General features: G+C 42.2%; 1 protein-coding gene across 6 annotated transcripts in view; it reads right to left on the bottom strand.

The window, feature by feature from the left end:
* usp22 (ubiquitin specific peptidase 22) overlaps positions 1 to 23,600 on the bottom strand; it is a 138,068-nt gene that overhangs the window by 16,165 nt on the left and 98,303 nt on the right. For all 6 annotated transcript variants that reach the window (XM_068055958.1, XM_068055960.1, XM_068055959.1 and 3 more), the window contains 3 exons: positions 22,376 to 22,477; positions 8,819 to 8,988; positions 3,006 to 3,153 (listed from right to left, as the gene is read on the bottom strand). In XM_068055958.1, coding sequence (XP_067912059.1) covers positions 3,006 to 3,153; positions 8,819 to 8,988; positions 22,376 to 22,477 — 420 coding nt within the window. The remainder of the gene's footprint in view (positions 1 to 3,005; positions 3,154 to 8,818; positions 8,989 to 22,375; positions 22,478 to 23,600) is intronic.

Genomic DNA, 23,600 nt, shown 5'->3' with positions numbered 1-23,600 from the left:
AAACTCTAATTCAGTTAATGCCCACGGGTACACAACGCGAAAATGCCAGCATGCACACACGACACACACATGCAAATAGAGAAAGAAAAGAGAAAAATAAAGTGGAAAGATTTGAAGCAATATCTGAAGAGTTGTTACGGTTCTTCGAGCTCACTGTAGAGTCCTTGATTGTAGGTAGTTCTTGTTTTACGTTGGGGCCCAGTATTATTCTTAAACCTTGTTCGCCATAGTAGACTTTTCTCTCTTGGGGTTCATGTGTCTTCAGTGGATTCAGAGGCTTGTGAGAAAGAGATGGGAGCAGACAGGAGAGATCTTCTCAGTCCAGGCGCAAACAGCTTTCTCCCTAAACTGTTTGTACAAATTCAAAAAACTCAGGTTGCCTAGCAGGTTAGTCATGTGAGTAGCTGGTTTGACCATGTCTGCTTGTGTATTCAGCCATCTTAGCAGTCAACCTGGAATGCGAGCTCCCCCACCATCAATGTCTGGTGATCAAAAGTCCATTGTGACTCGAACGTCAGGAAATGGATGCTTGGTCCTTCCAAACACTGCTTGCCAATATGCAATCGTCCCTTCCGATCTGTTCAACAAGTTCTCCCCGCACTCCAGTTTTAAAAAATGTTCACAACAAAATTAATGTGCCTCATTCTTGGCAGGTGGGGGCCTAGCATGACATAAGTTAGCTAGGAATTTCCTCAGTGCTGCTCCCGTTCTATTGTTGTGACTCGACATGAAATTGTTCGATCTTCTCACACAGGCAGCAGGGAGGGATATGAAAACCTCCATGTTTTAGGGCATTAAATCTGCTGCTAATACACCCAGAAGCAAAATTTGAGGCAGCCTGATGCCGAAGACTGCAAAAAGAGAAACTGGTTTCCCCCACCACTTCAGTTATGAGTCTGTGCAGCCTTGACTGCACCTAGGCTCACACAAGTTAGGGAAGGAAATTCCTACTTGGCTGTAAATAAATCTTGTTCAGTTGCTTTACAAAAATTCACTCTGACTCTTATTTACATTGTCTGAGCCTCCTGGATTTTAAATTTTTTTTCGTGGGATGTGGGCATCACTGGCAAGGCCAGCATTTATTGCTTATCCCAAATTGCCCTAGAGGCAGTGATGGTGCTGAGCCACCTTCTTGAGCTGCTGCAGTCTGCGTGGTGTAATTAAACCCACGGTGCTGTCAGGGAGGGAGTTTCAGGATTTAGACCTAGTATCAGTGAAGGAACGGTGATATAGTTCCAAGTCAGGATCGTGCGCGACTTGGAGGTGGTGCTGCTCCCATATGCTTGCTGCCCAAGGGGAGGAGATCAGTTTCAATTTCTGATTTACATTGAAGCATTTTTGAAAAGCAAATCAAGAAATTGGTGAAACAGTGCTCCTGCATTTGCCCTTTTCTTTGGGATTGGTTCAACATGTGATCTATCGCTACACTTCAAATAGAGTTGCTGAGTCCTTTTGTGAATATTCTCAAAAGAAAACTAAGCCTTCAAGATTAATTTACAACTGTCTGTTCAAGTTTAACCTGAAAATTACAAGTTACAATAAAAAAGAATTCAGAGAATTGTGAATAGACAGCTCTCTAAAACGGAGTGCTAAACTATCCTCGAGAGAGCTGAAAGTGAAAACTTCAAAAAGGACTGGTGAAAATAAGGACATGAATTTGGATTGACAGAAGCACTTTCAATGATTCGTTATTATATATTAGGAAGGAGGTGGCATACTGTAAATGAGACTGCAAACTGGAAGTGTCAACAATGCAGTGCCATTATGGAATTGTAGTAAGAGAAATGCTTTAATTGGCATTTAAACTCCCACATTTTAATAAAGCACCGGAAGTTCTGTCCTACTTCCCTGTACTGCAATAAGAGCCCACAGTTGAATAATGGCAGGTTTAGTTCCAGAAAGATCTAGGTCCTCTTTACTCAATCCTTTAGAACGTTGCAGAGGTCTGAGGTGGATGTGTCATATATCCAAACCTGGACTCAAACCTACGCTACCACCCACAGTCATAACACTGGCTTTATAGAGCTGCACTAACAGCCACCTACATACCATTGACTTCAAATGATAAAAATCATTTTAAAAATAGCACAGCTTGGCCCAATGCCAGTTCATAGTCAGTGCCACACAATGCTACAGAGGCCAGACTGCCTGCAGGTTTAAGCACTTGGCATGACAGTCCATCCACCTGCCAAGTAACAAGTTTGCGGATGGGGATGGGGGTGAGGTTGGGGAAGGTTTATTTTGAAGGTCCCAAAATAATTCCACTTCACACCATAACGAAAATGATTTTGTTCAAACTGTTGAAGTAAACAATGTTCCTCACAGTTTCTAACAGTACCCACATTTCACAGCTTGGTGGTAGAACTCATTATTAACCTGCCATCCAGTGAACTGTACACAAGTGCAGGATTTGCAAATGGTAGCCATTACAGATATCATTTAATACAGAAAGTTGTATTTGCGAAAATTTTGTTCTTTGCTTATTTTCTGACGAAATCAATGTGTGTTCAAATTCCTGCATAACCCCTTTCCAGCCCACAATCCTTCAAGTCTGTATTGCTCCAACTCTGGCCTCTTGTGCATCCTCCAATTCCTTTGCCCAATCATGGACAGTCATGCCTGCAGCTTTAATTGTTTCTTGCTCTAATTAGCTAATCCTTCATATTGGAAATAGTATGAAACAATTAACCAAATTAAAGCACTGAATATAGAACACAACTTAAAGAACTAGCAATCATCAAAAGAACAAAGAAATCCAGCACTTTGATCAGTGGCTAGACCACTTAAATTTTTTTTTGCCCCCCCCCCCCCAACCCCCACCAGTAAAATTCAAAAAGTCATTTGATTGTCATGGAGGCTCGGGAGGCATTAGCCACGTGGGGTAGAAACCTCTAGCCATTTTCAGATTTTTTTTTAACCCCATGATTTTTGGGGAGAAAATATAAAAACGTTCATGACAACGAAGGCTTTGGCTTTAATAGAGCTCTATCTCTATTGGTCTTTACCTTTGCAGTGCCTATGTAGAACATCTAGTGCAGCGATCAGAAACTCATGTGCATCCTGCTGCTCGTACCCTGCTAAATGCCGTGCATGCGTCCACACCAGATGCAGTAACCTATATGGAATATGCGGAGATCGGTACCCAGAGTAAAACTGGGTGAAAGAAAAAGAAACATTTTTGTTACGAGAAAATGGAAGTCCATTTCATTGTGCATATACAGTAGTTTAATCAAAAACTATTGGAGTATATGAATCAGCACTCCAAGATGCAATGGGTTTAGAACAGGGTTGTCCAACCTTTTCGGGCAGAGTGCCACATTACGATTTTTGCGTGGCCCAGGGGGCCGGTGAGCAAATTTCTAAACATAAAGGCATTAAAAATCTTCATAAAAACAAATGTGCATTTTTGTGACAAAGCTTTAAATGAGAAGACTAATTTATTGACTTACTTTCTTGTCATTACATGGAAAACTGATTTAGTGACATACCTGACATTATCTTTGCTTGTATAAGTAGTCAATCTCTGCCCACACATTTGATGTAGCGATGCAAAGTATTCTGGATAGATGTCCACCTTTCAAGTGAGACCATGATCTCTCTCCTCTCACCACCCCACCACTCTAGGACTCGGCAACACTTTCAAAGTTTTGTGCAAAAATGCAGGGGAAATATGAAGAATCAATTTTTAACACAGTGGATGGTAATGACCTGGAACTCGCTGCCCACAAGGGTGGTGGAAGCAGACACAATCAATGACATCAAGAGGAAGCTGAATGGCCACCTGACAGAAAATGACTTGCAGGGCTACGGGGATCAGGCCAGGGATTGGGACTGACTGCAGAGCTCTGTGGAGAGCAAGTATAGGCTCGATGAAAAGAATGGCCTCCTTCTGTGTTGTAAGTAAATGACCCTGACTCTCTCTACTCCACCTCTGTCTCCACCCACCCTCTCTCTATCTTCCCCCCAACCTCCTGTCTGTCGCCACTCACCCTGTCTCTTCCCCCCGCCCTGTCTCTCTCTCGACCAGTGTCCCCAGTGTTGCCCACCCCCCCCCCCCCCCATCTCCCCTTCTCTCAGTCGCAGAGAGCAGAATGCTCAGCAGGAGTCAGTTGCTGATATCAGGAACAGCCGTTTCCCCACAGACTCGGGGGTCTTCCAGTTGGTTCTGACTTTGGCTGTTCCCGATATCAGCAGCTGACACCTGTGAAACTGACAGCACAATGTTTTTAGAAAGGTCGCTCTGTAAGAAGACAACGACAAAGGGAAATTTCTCATCTCCAGTCACAGGCAGGATGAGGAACAGCCCCGGGAGCAGGTTGGATGGATGGATGGAAACCTTTGATGGGCCGGATCATGGCACGCGGGCCGTATGTTGGACAACCCTGATTTCGAAGCTCTGCTGAATGTGCTTGCAGTTATACAACCTACAACATTTTAGCTGGACAATGCAATGCTGACATTTAAGAGACATTTCAGCTAGAACATAGAGGACTCTTGGGCCATCCGTAATCAGCTGTTGTAGACACACTCAGTTTAGAGAGTTGAAACCTCGAACTGGATGGCAGGCTGCATTGAGAGGAGATAAAGTGCTTCATTTTCACATGATCTGGAGAATCTGTTCACACTTTTTAAAAAAGAAATTCATACATGGGATGTGGACATCACTGGCTAGGGCCAGCATTTATTGCCCATTCCTAATTGCCCTTGGATTGTTACAACTGAATGGCTTGTTAGGCCATTTCAGAAGGCATTTAAGAGTCAACCACATTGTTGTGGATCTGGAATCACAAGGACATCAGATTTCCTTCCCTACAGGACATTAGTGAACCAGATTGTTGTAAAAACCAAACAATGGTTTCATTTTTAATTCGTGGTTCATTTTTATTCCAGATTTATTAATTGATTTCAAATTTCACCATCTGCCATGGTGGGATTTGAAGCCATGTCCCCAGCGTATTAGCCTGAGCCTTGGATTACTAGCCAGTGACATTACCACTATGCCACCACCTTCCCCCACATGAACCAGTAGTCTAGTGAAAACAAATGAAACCATGGCCACTCATTTAAAAACACTTCAACAGATGACAAGCAGACTGAAAAAGAAAATCTTCCAGATTCAGTAATGCATTAGCCTGGTGCAAAATAGACCAGCACTTCTTTTCATATCCTTTCAATTTAGGTAGATTTTATACTGGCTTCAAGCATTTGAAAAGAAGAAACAAGATGGCATCACCATAAATGCAAAACTTTTCCTTAAACTTCACATGGATCTACAAAGAGAGTCAGGTGCCTTATAATGGAGCCACTTCCCTCTCCAGCTGTAATTGGATACATTGAGCTCTTTCAAAATAATTCATGGAGTATGTATATTGTGGTTATTCGGTTGATAACACGAACATTTTTTTTGAAGAAAGTGACTGACATTTTGCATAGGATACCTAAATGAGTAAAAGCAGATGAGGTATTTGTATAGTTCTGAAATATAGCCCAAAGCACACTGGATTTGCAGTGTTATAAAGAAAAAAAAACACACTGGAAACAGAAATCAAAACAGAAAATGCTGGAAACAGATTTATCAGCATCTGAAAGAGGAAGGTTGGATCAGTTAAATGTTTCAGTTAAAGATCCTTTGCCGGAACAGAGAAATATGTTCAAAACTAATTTTCTTTAGTCCAAGAAATTTGCACAGCAACAAAAAGTCACTTTAAACCCAAACACCAACGATCTTTCGAATGGAGTTTGTTCAATGAGTTTTGGGAGGGGCCAGTAAAATGGCAGATAGCCAGAGCCTGGGCCCAGACATGTAGGGGGGGGGGGGGGAAAAAGAGAGGGGGCGCAAGTGAGGAAAAACCAGGCTCAATGGCTGGGAGGCAGGGAAGGCAGCCTTCGTGGCCCCAACAATCTTCCTGGAGGTGTCTGCCCCTCCGATCCTCAGCCCCGTGATTTTTTATTTAGAAAAAATACACTTACTGGCCCAGCTCCCGAGGTCTCCTGCATACCTCAGCATTGCCCACCTCTCCCAGTGGCACTGCTGAGGTTTCAGAGCTTCCGGCCCTCTGATTGGGCAAAAGCTTCAGGACAGCAGGCCCGCAGGTGGCCAATTCAGAGGCTGCCTGTGCTGAAATTGCTAAGGTGGTCCTGCTGCTGGCAATTACTGGCTCAGGACATGCTTTTTACTATGATGTCGGGGTCTCAAACACGGTGGTAAAATTCAGGCCACTTTTTCTGCTGGTTGGAGTGTCTCGGACAAGGGAGCATCAGTTTAAACATTTCAGTTCAGAGAAGGTTCACTTGACTGATTCCTGGGATGAGAGGGTCATCTAAGAAGGAAAGGTTGGACAGGTTGGGTCTGTATTCATTGGAGTTTAGAAGGCTGAGAGGTGATCTTATTGAAACATACAAGATCCTGAGGGGACTTGACAGGGTGGATGTTGAAAGGAGGTTTCCTCTTGCAGAAGAAACTAAAACTAAGGGGCACAGTTTAAAAATAAGGAATCTCCCATTAAAGACAGAGGCGAGAAGAAATTTTCTCTCAGGGGATCGCGAGTCTGTGGAACTCTCTTCCCTGAAGAGTGGTGGAGGCAGGGCCATTGACTCCCTTGTTTGTCAAGAATATGTCGACATCTGCCTTAAAAACATTCAAAGGGTATGGGGGGCAGGCAGGAAATTGGAGTTGTGTCCACAAACAGATCAGCCATGATCTTATAGAATGGCAGAGCAGGCTCGAGGGGCAGAATAGCCTACTCCTGCTGCTAGTTCGTATGCATGTTCGTATTAGAGCCAGATTGTTCAGGAGTGGAATTAGGAAACTCTTCTACACACAAAAGGGCGATAGAAGTTTGGAACTTTCTTCCGCAAATAATAATTGATGCTAGACCCATTGTTAATCTCACCTGAGATTAATTATTCAAGAAAGAGTATAAGGATGTTCCTACCACAGGCTGGTCAGTTAACAGTGGTGGGTAAGGTTTTAGAAGCAATAATCAGGGCGGGGAGGGGAGCGGCAGCGGCGAGAAAAAAAAAAAAAACAGGCACTTGGAGAGGTTTGAGTTAATTAAGGAGAGCCAGAACGGATTTATAAAAAGGCAGATCGTGCTTGACTAATCTAATTAAATTTTGATGAAGTAACAGAGGGTTGATGAAGGGAATGCGGTGGATGTTGTCTATATGGATTTTAAGAAAGCACTTGACAATGTACCACATAAAAGGCTGGTTAACACAATTGAGGCTCATGGAATTGACTGGGGGTGGCGGGGGGGGGGGGGGGTGGTTGGTCATGGTCATCTTGGAAAAATAAAATTGGCTTAAGGACAGAAAACAGCGAGTCATGGTAAATGGTTGTTTTTCAGATTGGAGGATGGTAGACAGTGGTGTTCCTCCAGGTTCAGTACTAGAACCACTACATTTTTGATGTATATAGATGACTTGGATATCTGAATACAGAGCAAAATTTCAAAATTTGCTGATGATACCAAACTTGGTGTGACAGTGAGGATGATGCCAATCGACTGCAACACGACATAAGATAGGCTAACAGAATAGCCAAACGGCAGATGGAATTTAATAGAGAAGTGTGAGGTGATGCATTTTGGCAGAAGGGATATGGAGAGACAATATAGATTTAATGGCACATTTCTAAAGAGTGTGTAGGGACAGAGGGGCCTAGGGGTTCATGTACATAGATCTTTGAAGGCGGCAAGACATATGGAGAGTAATTAGCAAAGCATATGGGATCTTGGGCTTCATAAATTGAGGCAGGGAGTACAAAAGCAGGGAAGTTTTGCTGAACCTATGTAAAGCTTTGGTTGGGCCACAACTAGGAAGGATGAGAGAGTCCTTGAGAAGGTGAAGAGATTTGTCAGAATGGTTCCAGGTATGAGGGATTTTAGCTGTTAGGTTGGAGAAGCTGGGGTTGTTCTCCTTGGAACAAAGGAGGAGATTGAGGGGAGATTTGATAGAGGTGTACAAGATTCTAACAGGTTTAGATAAGGTAGACAAAGAAAAGCTGTTCCCATTAGCCGATAGTACAAGGACTAGGGAAGATAGATTTAAGGTTTTGGGCAAGAAATGAGCAGGGGATGTGAGGAAGAATTGTTTTTTTTAAAAGCATAGTGAGTGGTAATGACCTGGAACTCACTGCCAAACGGTGGAGGAAGCGGATACAATGATTTCAAAAGGAAATTGGATGGCCGCTAGAGGGAGACAAACCTGCAATGCTATGGGGATAGAGCAGGGAATGGGACTGACTGGATTGCTCTACAGAGAACCAGCATGGACTCGATGGACGAAGGGTCTCCTTAGACTGAATGCGATATTGTGTTGCTTGATTGTATAGTGGAGTCAATTGTAGCAAGTCAGCAACTAATGCTTGAAACAGACAGTAATTCATTCAAATACAACAGTGAATGTGTACAAGCCCTGTTAATCATGTTGGCTTGTCTCATTAGAATTGGAAGTTCACAGAAGAGTATTGGTCTGGAGCAGGAAAAAATACTGGTACAAAGAAAGGAGGTTCACATGTCTAATGAAACAGGTTTAACTATAAAAAAAAGCTGGAAACAAAACAAATTAGCAATCTGAATACTAAGCAAACATGTTAGACTGTTGGCAAAATGATATATTCACTGACATTTCCTTTTCTCCTAATTGATATTTATAATTAGAAACATTAAGGGAAGGTAATTTCTTGGCACCCTTCAGAAGCTGTTTGACACCTGTGGTTTAGGAACACATTGGGACTCAAATTGGGAGATCGAGCTGCAGACAGTAACTTGTATTACATTCGATGGTTGCCACATAACTGCTGATAACCACTCACCTCTTGAAATAGTCTAGACATTTCACAGACGAGACAGCAATTGGGACTTTGCATTTCACATTTGTGTCGGTCAGAAAGGAAAAAGTCCCGGAGTAGTGGAGTGTGGGTAAGTGCCTGGACAATGCAGTTCATGAAGCAGGTGTTCCCTAGGTTTATTAGGCCTCTGAGACCTGAAACAGAGAATACTGGAGTTATAAAGTGAAAGCATGCAACAGTCTTTAACTTTGGGTACAAGTTGCTGAAAATGCTAAACCAATAGTAAAATTATTCTATTTAGTGTAATGTACTTTTATTACCCTGCAAAATTGCAAGACTGAGTACTAGCCAAGCAATACATTTACTGAAAGTATATTTGCACTTTATAGTCACAACACAAGTCACAATTACGACAAAAAGTGGCACAACTTCATTCCTCTGGGGATAATTGAAGCTTCAACATTTTGGGACAAAATTTGCCATCCATTGGATGAGTTAGTCAGACTACACCATCCTTATTATTGAGTATTGTTTCAAACAAATTCTGGAAAAACAATCTGATGTCAAGATTGTTCCCTCAGTTCAAGTCCAGATCATTTATGTATAAATAGTAAACAGCAGCATTACCAACTTGGATTCCCAAGGCCCACCGTTCACTATTATTTTTTGCTCTGAATAACTTACATTCACCCATCTTTCACTTCATACATCCATCACAATCACTAAGACCACCTATTTCCACCTCCATAACATCACCTGACTCTGCCCCTGCCTCAGTTTATCTGCGACAAACCCTCATCCATGACTGTTGCCACTGGACTCAACTATTCCAGCACACTCCTGGCCAGCCTCCCACATTCAACCCTCCATAAATTTGAGCTCAACCAAAACTCTGCTGCCAGTGTCTGACCTTGCACCAATTCCCATTCAGCCATTACCCCTGTGCTCAATGACCTACAATGGTACCCTGCTAAATATCACCTCGACTTTAATATTCTTATTGCTGTTTTCAAATCCCCCATGGCCTCACCCCTCCTGATCTCTATGCTCCTCCAGCCCCACAACCCTCAAGAGATATCGGTGTTCCTCTAATTTGTGTCTCCTCTTCATTCTTGATTTTAACTGCACAACTAATCGATGGCTGTGCCTTCAGCTGCTTGGGCCCTAAGCTCTGGAATTTCCTTCCTAAACCGCTCAGCCTTTCTACCCCACTTTCCTCCTTAAGATACTACTTAAAATCTAAAAGCTGACCAAGCTTTTGGTCAGCTGCCCTAATATCTCCTAATGTGGCTCAGTGCCATTTTTTTTTTTTTTAATAATGCCAGTGACATTTTACTATGCACAAAAGGAGATTTTTGCAGTTGTTGGAAGCCAATCATCATAGTCCCGGGACATTCCTAAAGGAGTGCTTCAGGGAGGTGTCCTAGGCCCAATCATCTTCAGCTGCTTCAATGAATTTCACTCCATCATAAAGTCAGAAGTGGGGATATTTGCTGATGACTGCAGTGTTCAATTCTATTTACAATTCCTCAGATAATGAAGCAGTCCATACCCACATGCAGCAAGACATGGACAACATTCAGGCTTGAGCTGACAAGTGGCAAGTAACATTCAAATTACACAACTGCCAAACAATGACCATCTCCAACAAGAGAAAGCCTCCCCTTGACATTAAATTCATTACCATTGTCAAATCTTCCATCAACATCCTGAAGGTCACCATTGACCAGAAACCTAACTGGACAAGCCACAGAAACACTACGGCTGTAAGAGATCAGAGGCTGGACATTGAGGAGTGGTTCACCTTCTGACTCCCCAGAGCCTTTCAATCATCTACAAGGCACAAATCAGGAATGTGATGGAATTTCGATTGCCTACAAGAGCAGCTCCAACACTCAAGAAGCTTGACACCATTCAGGACAAAGCAGCCCACTTGATTCGGGTGGTGGATGGGGTGCCAAACATTTATTCTTTACCCTCCCCCTGCCTGCCCACTACCAATGCACAGTAGCAGCATTAAATACCATCTACAAGATGCACTACAGCAACTCACCAAAGCTTTTTCGACAGCACCTCTCAATCTGTGACCTCTACCACCTCAAGGGAAGGATGCAGGCAGCAAACACATGGGACCACCACCACCTCAAGTTTCACACCATCCTGAATTGGAAACTTATCACCTTTCCTTCATCATTACTAGCTCAAAATCCTGCAACTTCCTACTGAACAGCACAGTGGGAGTACCTACGCCACACAGACTGGAGGGATCTAAGGTAGCAGCTCACCATCACAACCACTTGCATTTATATAGCACCTTTAAATGTAACAAAAGCCCCAAGACACTTTACAGGTGCATTACAGAATAAAATTCAATACCAAGCCACAAGGAGATATTAGGCCAAACGACCACGCTTCGTCAAAGTAGTAAGTTTTAAGGAGCATCTTTAAAAAAGGAGGAAAGTGACAGAGAAGCAAAGAGAGAGTTGGATGGGATAATGAGGGTGGAATTCCAGAGCTGAGGGCCTTGGCAGCTGAATGCACGGTCACCAGTGGTAGAGCAATTATTTTTTTTTTTTTTTTAAATCGGGGATGCTCAAGAGGCCAGAATTGGTGGAGCACAGAAAATTAGAGGGGGTGGGATGTAGGGCTGGAAGAGATTACACATATCGGGAGCGGTAAGGCCATGAAGAGATGACTTGAAAACAAGGATGAGAAATTTAAAATTAAATTGTTTGACCAAGAGCCAATGTAGTTCAGCAAGCACAGGGGTGATGGGTGGGTGGGACTTTGTGTGAGCTAGGACACAGACAGCAAAATTTTGAATGACCAAGTTTTCAGAGGGTAGAACATGGGAGGCTGGCTAGAAGTGCATTGAAATAAATCAAAGCTCAAGATAAAGGCATGGATGATGGTTCAGGCAACAGATAAACAGAGGCAAGGGCAGGGTCTTAGTAATGGCATGCTTGTGTGGTAGGAACCTCATCTTGGGTAAAATACGACACCGAGGTTGTGAACAGTCTGGTTCAACCTCAGATAGCTGCAAGGGAGAAGGATGGAGTCAGTGGCTAGAGAATGGAGTTTGTGACAGAGACTAAAAACAATAGCTTGGGTCTTCCCAATATTGATTTGGAAAAAATTTCTACTCATCTAGTATCAGATGTCGGACAAGTAGTCTGAATTTAGAAACAAAGGAGGGGTTAAGAGGTGCAGGTGAGGCAGTGCTGGGTACCGTCAGCATAAACATGGGAACTGATACTGTGCGTCGCCAAGCAACAGCATGCAGATGAGAAAAAAAAAAGGAGGGTGCCATGGATAGATCCTTGGGAATACTAGAGAGATAAGAATGCGGGAACATGAAGAGAAGCAATTGCTGGTGACTTCCTGGTTATGATCAGATAAGAATGAAAGCAGGAAAGTGCAGTACCTCATCTCATTTTCCGATTAGGCACACTACAGCGTGCCGGACTGAACATGAGTTCAATAATTTCAGAGCATGACAGGCCCCCATTTTACTTTTATTTTTAATTATTCTTTTTTACATTTTAACAATTTTTTTTTCTTTTGTTCATTTCATTGTAGTTTGTTCAGTTTACTTACCCACTGTTTTTTTTTTCATGTTTGTACTTGCTGCTGCTCATCAATCTTCAGTTCGTTAACACCCCATCTGTACTAATGCTTTGTCTTTCAACACATCATTAACATATTGTTTGTCTTTGCTCCATGACCTCTTGGTCAGCTATGTGGCCTTGTCCAATCTACACCTTCTCCTTTGTTATCTCTTGCCCCACCCCCGGCTCACTTGCTTATAACCTTTGACATTTCTTATATTTGCTAGTTCCGAAGAAGGGTCACTGACCCAAAACATTAATTCTGCTTCTCTTTCCACAGATGCTGCCATACCTGCTGGGTGGTTCCAGCATTTCTTGTTCTTATTTCAGATTTCCAGCATTCGCAGTATTTTGCTTTTATTAAAGTGCAGTACCACCCAGCTGGACAATGTTGGAGAGGCGCTGGAGCAGAATTTCATGGCGGACCATGTCAAACCATGTTTAGGGCGGCACAGTGGTTAGCACCGCAGCCTCACAGCTCCGGCAACTCAGGTTCGGTTCTGGGTACTGCCTGTGTGGAGTTTGCAAGTTCTCCCTGTGACCGCGTGGGTTTCTTCCAGGTGCTCCAGTTTCCTCCCACACGCCAAAGACTTGCAGGTTGATAGGTAAATTGGCCATTGTAAATTGCCCCTAGTATAGGTAGGTGGTATGAGAATTGAGGGAAGATGGGGATGTGAGGGGGAAATGGAATTAACGTAAGATTAGTATAAATGGGTGGTTGATGGTCAGCGCAGACTTGTTGGGCCAAAGGGCCTGTTGCAGTGCTGTATCGCTTGATGACTCTAAAGGCTTCAGATAAGTTGAGGAGGACAAGGAAGGATTGTTTACCTTTGGCACAGACACATGGAATGTCATTTGCAATTTTTACAATAGCCAACTCAGTACTTTGACGAGGCAGAAATCTGATTCTAGGAATTCCTTGTCTGAATCCCTCCAAAGATAGGCATGGATTTGGAAGGCAACAATACATTTAAAAGGACTTGATGGGAAAGGGAAGCTTGAGATGGGGTTTGCAAGGACAGAGGGGTCAAGGGTTGTTTTTTTTGATGAAACGAGTGATGGCAGCAGATTTGAAAGAGGAACAGTACCTGAGGAGAACCACTAATATCAGCTAACATAGTAGCCAGGGAAGGGAAGTTGAGTGGTCAACTGTTTAGTAGGAATAGGGTCTAGAGAACAAGAGGTACCATATCATTGACCAGATGAGCATGAGGGAAGATAGGAGAGAAATTAGGGAACGATGCAAATTCAAGGCCACAACAGGGGTGGGAATCTTAGAGAACATTAAGTACGGTGGTGTAGGGGAAGGGAGGGAAGAGGCAGCTGAACAGATGATCTTGATCTTTGCCAAAAAAAAGTCATGAGCTCCTCACATTGATTGTTAAAGGTGAGGGTGGAGAAGCAGGGAAAAATTATTTATGACAGTTTGTGGTGGAGAGAAAAGCTGGGTATTATTTTTGCCTTTCTGGATGATCTTTGAACAGTGGATAGTTTCAGTGACTCAGAGCATTGCCCAATACTACAAGTGATCAAGCCAGATCTGGCGATGAGTGATTAAATTAGTTGTGCAAAGACATTCAAGTCTGTATCCCTTGGACTTTAGGGAGTAGCAATGAGAGGTATACCAGGGGAATGATTACGGTGAGAAAGAGTAATAGTTCTACTGGGGACAAGGGCTTCAAAAGCTGGTGGAGGGTCAATTAGGAATGGGCAATAAATGCTGATCTGGCCAATGACACCCACATCCCATGAATGAAAAAAAAATGGTGGGAGTTTTGCAGTGACCTTGACGAGGAGCTGCATCTCCAAGCTAAAATCAATAGGAAGTGTCTAATTACACCAGTGCGAAAATAGCACAACCCTGCAGAGCAATGAGCCACCTCTGAAATCATTCAGGATACTAAAAACACACATGCAGAAATTACCTTTGCTTTTTCACTATAGCTCATGTACAGCTCTAAGAGTTTTTGGGTATAACTAGTCACAAAATTAACATTAAACAATATTTAAAAAATTGCAGACAGACACATTTAACAACATGCAGATGGTAAAGTAAGCCACCAAATCTTTAAAAACATACTGGCATTCATCTGTCAATGTCCCAAGAACAGTACTGTCTAATCCACTCTGCTGCTAGCTTCCAACACCTTTACTACCCCTTTCTTTCAAACAACTATCCAAGTCATTTGAATGTTTGTGGGTTCTGCTTTGACCATAGTTTGCTGCAAAGAATTGAGATTCTTTTTAAAATAAAAATACCCGCCAATGTCATTTTTCCCAACATCCTTTTTAATCCTTTCTGGAATCACTTGAGTTTATACCGTCTCATTCCTTTCCCCGTTCTTCAGCCATTTTCCAGCAGATCCCACCAGCCAGTGTAAGAATATGCTGCCCCTCACTGGCAGTTTGGGAGGTTGCAGCAGTTGAAAGAGAGGAGCAACTTCACCAGACATCAAAGGCTTCTGTGGCAATTTAAGATTTCATAGATCTCAACACTATAATGAACAGGTGAGCAGTGTTTCAGAGCAGAGAATGCGCTGTGTGTTTACTTCAGCACAACCATTAAATTAGACACATCACACTAGAATCACAATCACAAGTGGAGTTAGGAATGCATGCCTTTACGCTGAAACCAGCCAGGTGGTTTTAGTGTAGCTCAGATCTGACAAAAGATTATCTCCACAAATGCTGCCTGACCTGCTGAGTATTTCCAGCATTTTTTGCTTTTATTTCAGCTTTAGCAGTATTTTGCTTTTGTATAGATGGTTTTAGAAATTTGGCATCAGCAAGTTGGGGAGCAGGAATGATAATTATTTGCATCATCCTTTGGGGCAGAGGAGAGGAAAGTGGAGACAAAGAAGCTGGACGAAGAGAGAAGAACAAAAGTACAGCAGAGAAATGGGGGAGGAAACAAAATTCAGCGGGATTTTTCTACTTGAGCAAACTAATATAAACACATTGATGGAAATAACTGACCTATATCCCTTGAGATCCCAACAGACTGACATTTTTTGATATCCATGATGACGACAAGGATAGACATACTGGAAAGGCAAGAACAGCAGCATGGAGCTCGGGAGAGACCCATGGGAAACAGTAGCACCCAAAACTTGCACGTTAGTACTGGGGATTCCATAACCAGGACAAAGTACATTGTTCATGCTGTGACTGAAAGCCCCAAATGGTCCATTACCTTCCTAGCGCGAGGACAAATATGGAGGGGCAAAACTTCCAGAAAAGGGAAGGGAAATCATGGTTCACGTAGGAATCAATAATAAAGAAAAGTAGGAAGGTGTTCTGAGGGAGCTTGCTGAGTTTGGTAATAGAGTTTACAGCACAGAAACAGGCCACTGGCCATGTTTATGGACCACACAAGCTTCCCACCCTATTTCATCTTACCTCATCAGGATATCCTTCTACTAACAAGACCTGGACAGTACCAGTTACAACAAACAGGATTAGATAGGTCAACATGTGTTTAGACACATAATGGATGATTTCACTAAGACACACTCCTACAGTGCATCTGGTGAAATTGCAGGCCTCTCACCTCAAGGCACATTCCTGCGACTGTCGCTGTCTGTTGGAAATGCTGCTTGTGGAATGAGCCCTTGGTGTAGTTGGGAATGTTCCAGATTTATAGCATAGGAGGACAAATTTGAGCACGGGGGCTGTTTACGTGGGATTATTTTACCTAATCTGATTAGTAACAGAATAAACAGCCTCAGGGCAGTGGACTGATGCTCGCATAAGACAGGAGAGGGAGTAAAAAAAAACAGACCAAAAAAAAATGTAACTGGCAGTAAAAAAAAAAAAGACTGTTTGCTGACAATGCAACCACTAGGTGGTGTAATACTGGCACATGCACAAAATGCAGCATCAACTGATACGTCATGGTTGACATCTCAGGCAGCTGCCAGTAATAAAGATGGCACTGCTCAATTTGTCGCAAGAAACGAATTAACCTCAAACCCCTTCAATGGCTGCGATTGCCGTCTCCTTCCCAACCCCAACAGTATCTCGTTCCCTCATGCCATCGCACTTTTTTGCCGCTCGCTCCCCACCTTGCCACTACCTCCCCCATGCCCCCACCCCTCACTTTCTCAGCCACTTGCTCCTGGCCTTGCGCTTCCCCCCTCTCGGCTGCTCGCTCCACCCTCGGCGACATATTCCCCGCCGGGAGTAATTAGCTGAGGTGGGGAAGTGGCGAGGCTGGAGCGAACAGACCGGGGGTGGGGGGAAAGCAGGGACGTCAGTGGCGAGGCTGGGAGCAAGCAGCCGAAGTAGGGTACTGTTGCAGGGGAACAGAGGTGACGATTGCAGCCATTAAGGGGTGAGGCAACGCTCGGATGACATCAATCGTTCTGCGTTGTCAGGAAACACCCCATTAAAAATATTTAAGCATAGGTTTAAAATGAAAATTTTAAATAAATATAAGGAGAATCAGGAATGAAGCACTGGAGTTAGAGATATGCAACCTAGTGAGATGATGAACACCCACCGCAATATTTCTGAGATGCCAAAGAGCTGGAGTTGAAGGGTATAAAAGTATTTCATGAGAATAGACCTACAAAAAGCAACTCTTCCGTTGCTTAAAAAAAAATCAAAACAAGATTACACAGTGGGAGCCATCCAGCGTACAATATTACAAGTTGGTATTCACAAATCACCCAAGAAACAAAGTGGATACATCTTGAAGTCAATGACCTTCTGCTTTTTTTTTTAAAAAAGAACTGTCAATAGCACAAACTGAAACACAAAGGGCAGAGTCATCTAGAGACTACAACAGTCTCGCCTGAGAGGTCAGAAAGGATTTGGGAGTGATCACTGATCATACTCTAAGCATCTGGCTAGCGTGAAGCAGTTACTAATACAGCAAATAACTTAAAGAAACACATCTGGGAGAATATCAGGTTACCAAAAACACATTATCCCACTACTGTACAGATCAATGGTGAAGTCAGATTAGAAGTACAGTATGCAAGTTTAGGACCCTTTCCTCAATAAAGGATATAGATGCATTATAAAAGGGTTCATAGAACAATAAACAAAGCTCAGAGAGCTACATGATAAAGAAAAGCTCAGGCAACTATAATAATTTTCTTGGGAGAAAAGAAAAAGCTTTGAATGCCCTCTCCCTGACGTAATAGCATATGGAACAGAACGAAAAGGAACAAAGTCATTGATTTGGGATCAATTGATACTTGATGAAATGGATATCAGTTCAGAAAATGGTTTGCAAGTTAGAAAGATATTAATGGCGCTGTACAATTTGAGGGGAAGAAAACTTAATTGTTTGTACAGTAGGAGATCCACAGATGATGCGGGGGTGTGGACGTATAACAATTATTCATTGACTCTGGTTGGAACAAACTTCATTTCTGTCCCCCTTTCTCTCCCCACAACGGATACTCCCCTTCTGACTTCTGCCTTCTCCTTCACCATCCACCTGCCACGTCAGAGATTGCAACCTGCAACAGGTACTGCACATACTCGGGTAAAAATCAATTTCGTGCAAAAGTCGACCCCTAACTTTAAGCTAAAAAAAAATTTTGATTCTTTTTTTTTTGCTTGCATAGTGTGTAAAAGTTGACCATAACTTTCAGGGTGCAGACAGAACATTCTAATCATATACCAGTATAAATACTCAAACATTCAGCGAGGACCCCCCATTATTTTCCCTATAAGACACCAAGGAACAACAAATACACAGCGCAGATTAAACTAAATGTCAGCATATGTGCAAAGATGTTGAATAATTGTGCAGCAGCAATGGAATTCAAAGTATCAGAGAAGAACGTTAGATTGGGGAAAGCTTTCCACACAGCTCATGAAGATGCTAAAGAATAAAAGCCCCAATAGGGGAAAGCCTGGCATGGTAAATTTGCAGAATAGGGTCAGTGAATGTTGCCTGAATGTATATCTGACTCTATGCCCTGTCTCCATGGTGGACATTATTAAAATTTCTGAAATATGACACATGAAAGTCGACTGAATTTTAGCCTCAAAAATTTTACAAGATTATATATGGTAAATGAGGTAAAGTTGGTAGTCTTTGGTGTTGCATAAGATGTTTTACAAGGAATAACACCCCAATGTGGTAGTGATGGCACAGTTAAACAAGTGGCAGAGCAGAACATTAGTAAATCTCTTGCCACAAAACCATACTAAATCCCAAACAGATTCTTCAATAACCCTTTGCATTAGAAGTGAATATAAATAGTGATTGAAGTCAGTTAATTGAAGGCTATAAGTGGTCCAGCAAGAAACACCAATCATTACCCAAGCTTATTGATTTTACTGCAGAAACTGATGACTCACTACAAGAGCCACACTAGGGATTTTTTTTACATTTTTATCAGCAATGCAGCATTTGCAGGGCTGCAGATCTATTGTAATTTACTCCTAATTAAGTTAAATGGATGCATATGAAGATACATTCTTGACCTTCTGGGGTCAAGTTCACTTCATGATATGTAGGCAGCACACACTAAGTCAAACCAAGCTCAACTCTGGAGAAAACATAGCAAAATACAATCCCAAAAATGGGTGGTGTTGCAAAATGTTCTTTCCCCCTCCGCCATCTCTTCTATCCACAACCCCATCCTACTCCCCCGTTGCCCACAGAGCCCCAGGATTGCACATGCCAATTTGTAATTGCTTAATTTAAAACAAAAAATACTTGCAGTCACATACAACTTGATCTTTGGGGGGGCGTCTCAGCAGATGATTGAGAAGGACCTGACGCATAGGAGCACATAATTTGAAATATACAATTACTCTCCCTCTCACTCAAAAGGGTAAGTATAGCAAAACAACCAACCAAAGACATTAATTCAGAGTCCAAGATGGGCATAGTGGCCAGCATCTGGCACTGAATGAAAAGTTGAGGCCGACGATCAATGGAGCCATGCTCTCCATCTCAGCCAGGAGTTGTGTTGCCTCAAGTGGATAAAAGCTACTTAAAAAGGAAACTACTCAGAATCAATTAATAATGGCAACCCCATTAGATTGGTTTATTATTGTAGACTGCTACTCAAAGAAAGGTGGATATAAAAGAACCAACAGTGTGCAATCTGGAGTGAGAGCAGTTTCAGGCGGCCCTGCAGCAAATATATTAAGCATTAAACTGTATGAATTTAGAATGCCCTCCTCCTCAGGGGAAATCCTATTCCAATTCACCTGGTCCTGGAATGAACCTCTGCATAACAGCAGCCTGGGAACAGAGCCTCGCTCCCAGTAGACATTTTTCTCCCGAGTCAAAAATCTGCCATGCCTCATTAGGAACACACTGAGGATGAGAATGGCCAATAGGGGGCAGACTTAAGATAAATTTAGGCCAAACGTCCTTAAAACTGACAAATGTTGCCACAAGAGGGAAGATAGATCAAAAATGAGAGGAGAAAGGAAAAAAGGAAAATTGCTATCATATGAAAATAAACTAAACATTTATCAGATCCGATTATCTGGTCTGACTTCCAGTCCTCCAATATTTTGAATCAGTTAGTGCCTTTGGGTGCAAAACAAATTCCAAAAGCATTTTAATGTTATGCCATTCTACAGATAGATAGCAAATGGAATTGAATACTGATAAGTGTATTAGCGAGGCAGAAACGAACAAATGGATTTGAATAATCAGGGAGACTTCAAAGAGGACCTGGGAGAGACAGTGGACCTGTCACTAAGCTAATGTGGAGGGAAAAAAAAAAGGCAAATCGAAATATAAAATACCTAGCCAGAACAGTGCTCGGCTTTACTAGTCATGCCACACATAAATTTGGGCACAACAATGCGCTTATACTGGAACACAGAAAAAATAATGAGGCTATATTCTAAGTGTAAGGAATGAGCCACAAGATAGATAACAGCAACAACTTACAAAGTGCAAGTGCATTTGACACTCCTGGATGAGAGCACTTATAGGAACAGGGCAGATTCATTGCAACATTATGAAATTAAGTGGTATAGACAAGATAAACCCAGAACATTACATGTTAAATTTCCTTTTCAAGTAAACAAAAATTCAAATATGTTTAAACCAGACATCAGGAAAAAACTCCTTTGCTCAAAACGAGGAAGAAATCATCTACCAGACTGGGTACTGGAGACACAAACATTAGCATTATTCAAAACACATTAGAGGCCATAATGGGATAATACTGCTGCATTTATAATTGTCTCGGACTAATAGCTGTAGTACAAATTCCAGGCCGGCAGCATACAGTGTACACTGCCTGCTCACCAATATCCCAGTTTAGAAAAGGGTTCAATTACTCAGTGCACACAGCATTCCCATCCCAGCAGCACATTTTTTGTTCTGCTCAGGGGATACCTTGCCACAACTAGCTAATGAGGTAGAGACTATAAATTTACTTAAAAAGCAAATGTCTAGGTATTCAAAAGAGGAAGCTATAAAAGGATGCAAGAAGTAGTGGCAAAGAAATCATTCAGAGGAGAATGCTCCAGCTGAAGAACTAAAACCGGCAATCAAGACGAACCTTGTGCTTGGCAAATTCTATTACTCAATGGAAAGTTGTAGTGGCAGAGTTTGCAACCTGCAAACATTCAATTAATCCCAGATAGGTTTACTCCACTTAAATGCTTCTTAAATTTGGCAAGAGATTTAGGACAGAGAAGAAACTGGTGAAAATTAACTGAGTCAATGATTCAAGCACAGACCATGTCAATCAGCATTTAAGAACAGGTTACAGAGGTGGTTGAAGGAAAGAACAGGATAGAGGGCACATAGGATTAAGGCTACCATTCTTGGAGGACAGAAATTTTGACATAGAAACAGGCAATTCAGCCCAGTCAGTCTGTGGATGGGCTGAATGGTCAGTTCTACATTATAATGTTATGTAATTTCTACACAGTTATGTTCCACAAGGTGTCAAACTGAATGAGACACTCCCTCCTCCAGGGGTAAGGTCATGCCTAGACTCCAGAATTGCACTACATCTTCAATATGGTTTCCCACTCAGCAACAATGCTAAAAAGTTAGTAAATACATGTATACAATGGCAGGATTGCTTCAAAAGGGCTGAACAGCCTTTTCCAACCCTGACTTATCGCAGACGGAATAAAACAACTCAACAGTATTGAAACAAAATGATTCTACAAGACCCCTTTTAGACCTGGCAACAATGTGAGCTGTTTCTACCTGAAATGTTAACTTGCTTGTTCTCTCCACTGATGTCGACTGACCTGCTGGAGTGTTGATTTCAAGATTTACAGCATCTTCAGGTTTTTTTTTTGTCTATCTCAGGTCTGGTGCCCTTCCAGTTGCCTTCTACAATACTGATTTGAGGAAAAACTAGGTTATGCAATCCCAAGTTCCTATGTCCCAGAACTACAGCCAAGTCAAGTATCTCAAAATTCCAGAACTGACTGCCCAAAGATTCTAGGATTTGCTGGCTACAGCCAGAATGGTCAAGAGCATGCTTGAGGATCAAGTTCTAGAGCAAACTAAATTAAGGCTACGGTTTCGGCCAAAGTTCCCATTTCTGGAGGATGGTGACCCCACTTCCATGTCAACCATCAACAGGACATTGTGCTGCTTGATACCAAGCAATGGACAATTCCAAGCCTAAGCAAACAAAATTAACAGAAGCTTTCTGATATAATTAATTGCTGTGCCAACACAAAAATTGATACATGGAGCTTCAAATTTCTGGCACTGACCAAGATTCAAGACTGTTGCTGGAAAAACAAAACTAAGCCCTCACACAGTTCAATGTACAAGAAAGCCACTGGTATATCTCACGTCCTTGTAAGTGATTTTCCATGCATGAGGTGCCAAGAAAAGTTAAGGTTGAAAATACATACTGTGATTTGCTTCTGCCATATAATGTAATATTGCTATTCGATTTTTGAATCTGCCATAATTCCAAATATGACCCATGTACTGACCAAGCTATTATAATTGCCACTAGAAATTTTGTTCCTTACTTTTCCTGAACTTCAATTCACTTACCGATGGTGCAATTTGTAGTTATTTTCCTACGTTTGGGATTGTGTCGTAGTAGTTCCAATTCTCTTTTTGTTGGTTCCCATGTTGAATACTTTTCGCCAACTCCTAAGAAGATTAAAGAGATTTCAATTTTGATGACACATGACTAGATACTGGTTAATGTTGCAGAGGTTCTAAACAAAAGTACAAAGAATTTCAAAGTGGGTGTGAATCTTCCACTAGTACAGTGCAATGGGCAGCGCAGTGGTTAGCACCGCAGCCTCACAGCTCCAGCGACCCGGGTTCAATTCTGGGTATTGCCTGTGCGGAGTTTGCAAGTTCTCCCCGTGTCTGCGTGGGTTTTCGCCGGGTGCTCCGGTTTCCTCCCACAGCCAAAGACTTGCAGGTTGATGGGTAAATTGGACATTATAAACTGCCCCTAGTATTGGTAGGGGGATATGGGGGATGTGGTAGGAATATGGGATTACTGTAGGATTAGTATAAATGGTTGGTTGATGGTCGGCACAGACTCGGTGGGCCAAAGGGCCTGTTTCAGTGCTGTATCTCTAAATAAAAAAATAAAATAAAAATAAATAAAAATAGTACACCACAGAATAATTTCAAATGGACCCAAGATTCTCTTTTTGGGGGAAATGATTTCTGACATATAGGAGCACTGTGGTAAAACACAATGGTATTCCAGATACATCACAGAAGAACAACTCTATGCCACACACGACATTTCCCTTCTCCAGGCCAGTGAATGGAGGCTCAGGATTTCGTTATACAGCAGGAAATCTACAAATGCCTCTTTTTGGAAAATTCTGTGTGCAGACAAGCTAGACCAAGAGGACCCAAGGTCATTCCATCCGCTGCAATATTCTGCAGGGTAGGCAGACGGAGATAAAATGAAAAGGTAACAATAAAAAAGTCAAATTATACTCTGGCTCTCCCAATGCACGACACTGCCGACTGGAACAGTTGCCAGTATCTTGCAGCTGGCATGATGTTTCGTCTCATTTGCTGCGATAATAATTTTTGCATGCCTACACTTGAAAAATATTGTATTTGGGTCATCCTGTGATACAAATGCTTGTTTTTCTTTTTCCCTACTTTTATTGTATTATTACAGATTTAAAACAAAACTGACTTACCACAGGCCAGAACTTGCACCATTCCAGTGAGGTGTCTCTGCAGGTCCAATTCCCTCCGACTTATTTTTCCTCCACAATATATTTAATGCAAAATT

This window comes from Heterodontus francisci, chromosome 24 (genome assembly GCF_036365525.1).
Source record: "Heterodontus francisci isolate sHetFra1 chromosome 24, sHetFra1.hap1, whole genome shotgun sequence".
Lineage (NCBI taxonomy): Eukaryota > Metazoa > Chordata > Chondrichthyes > Heterodontiformes > Heterodontidae > Heterodontus > Heterodontus francisci.
The sequence above is the reverse complement of the archived record's forward strand: the minus strand, read 5'-3'. Positions and strand labels throughout refer to the sequence as shown.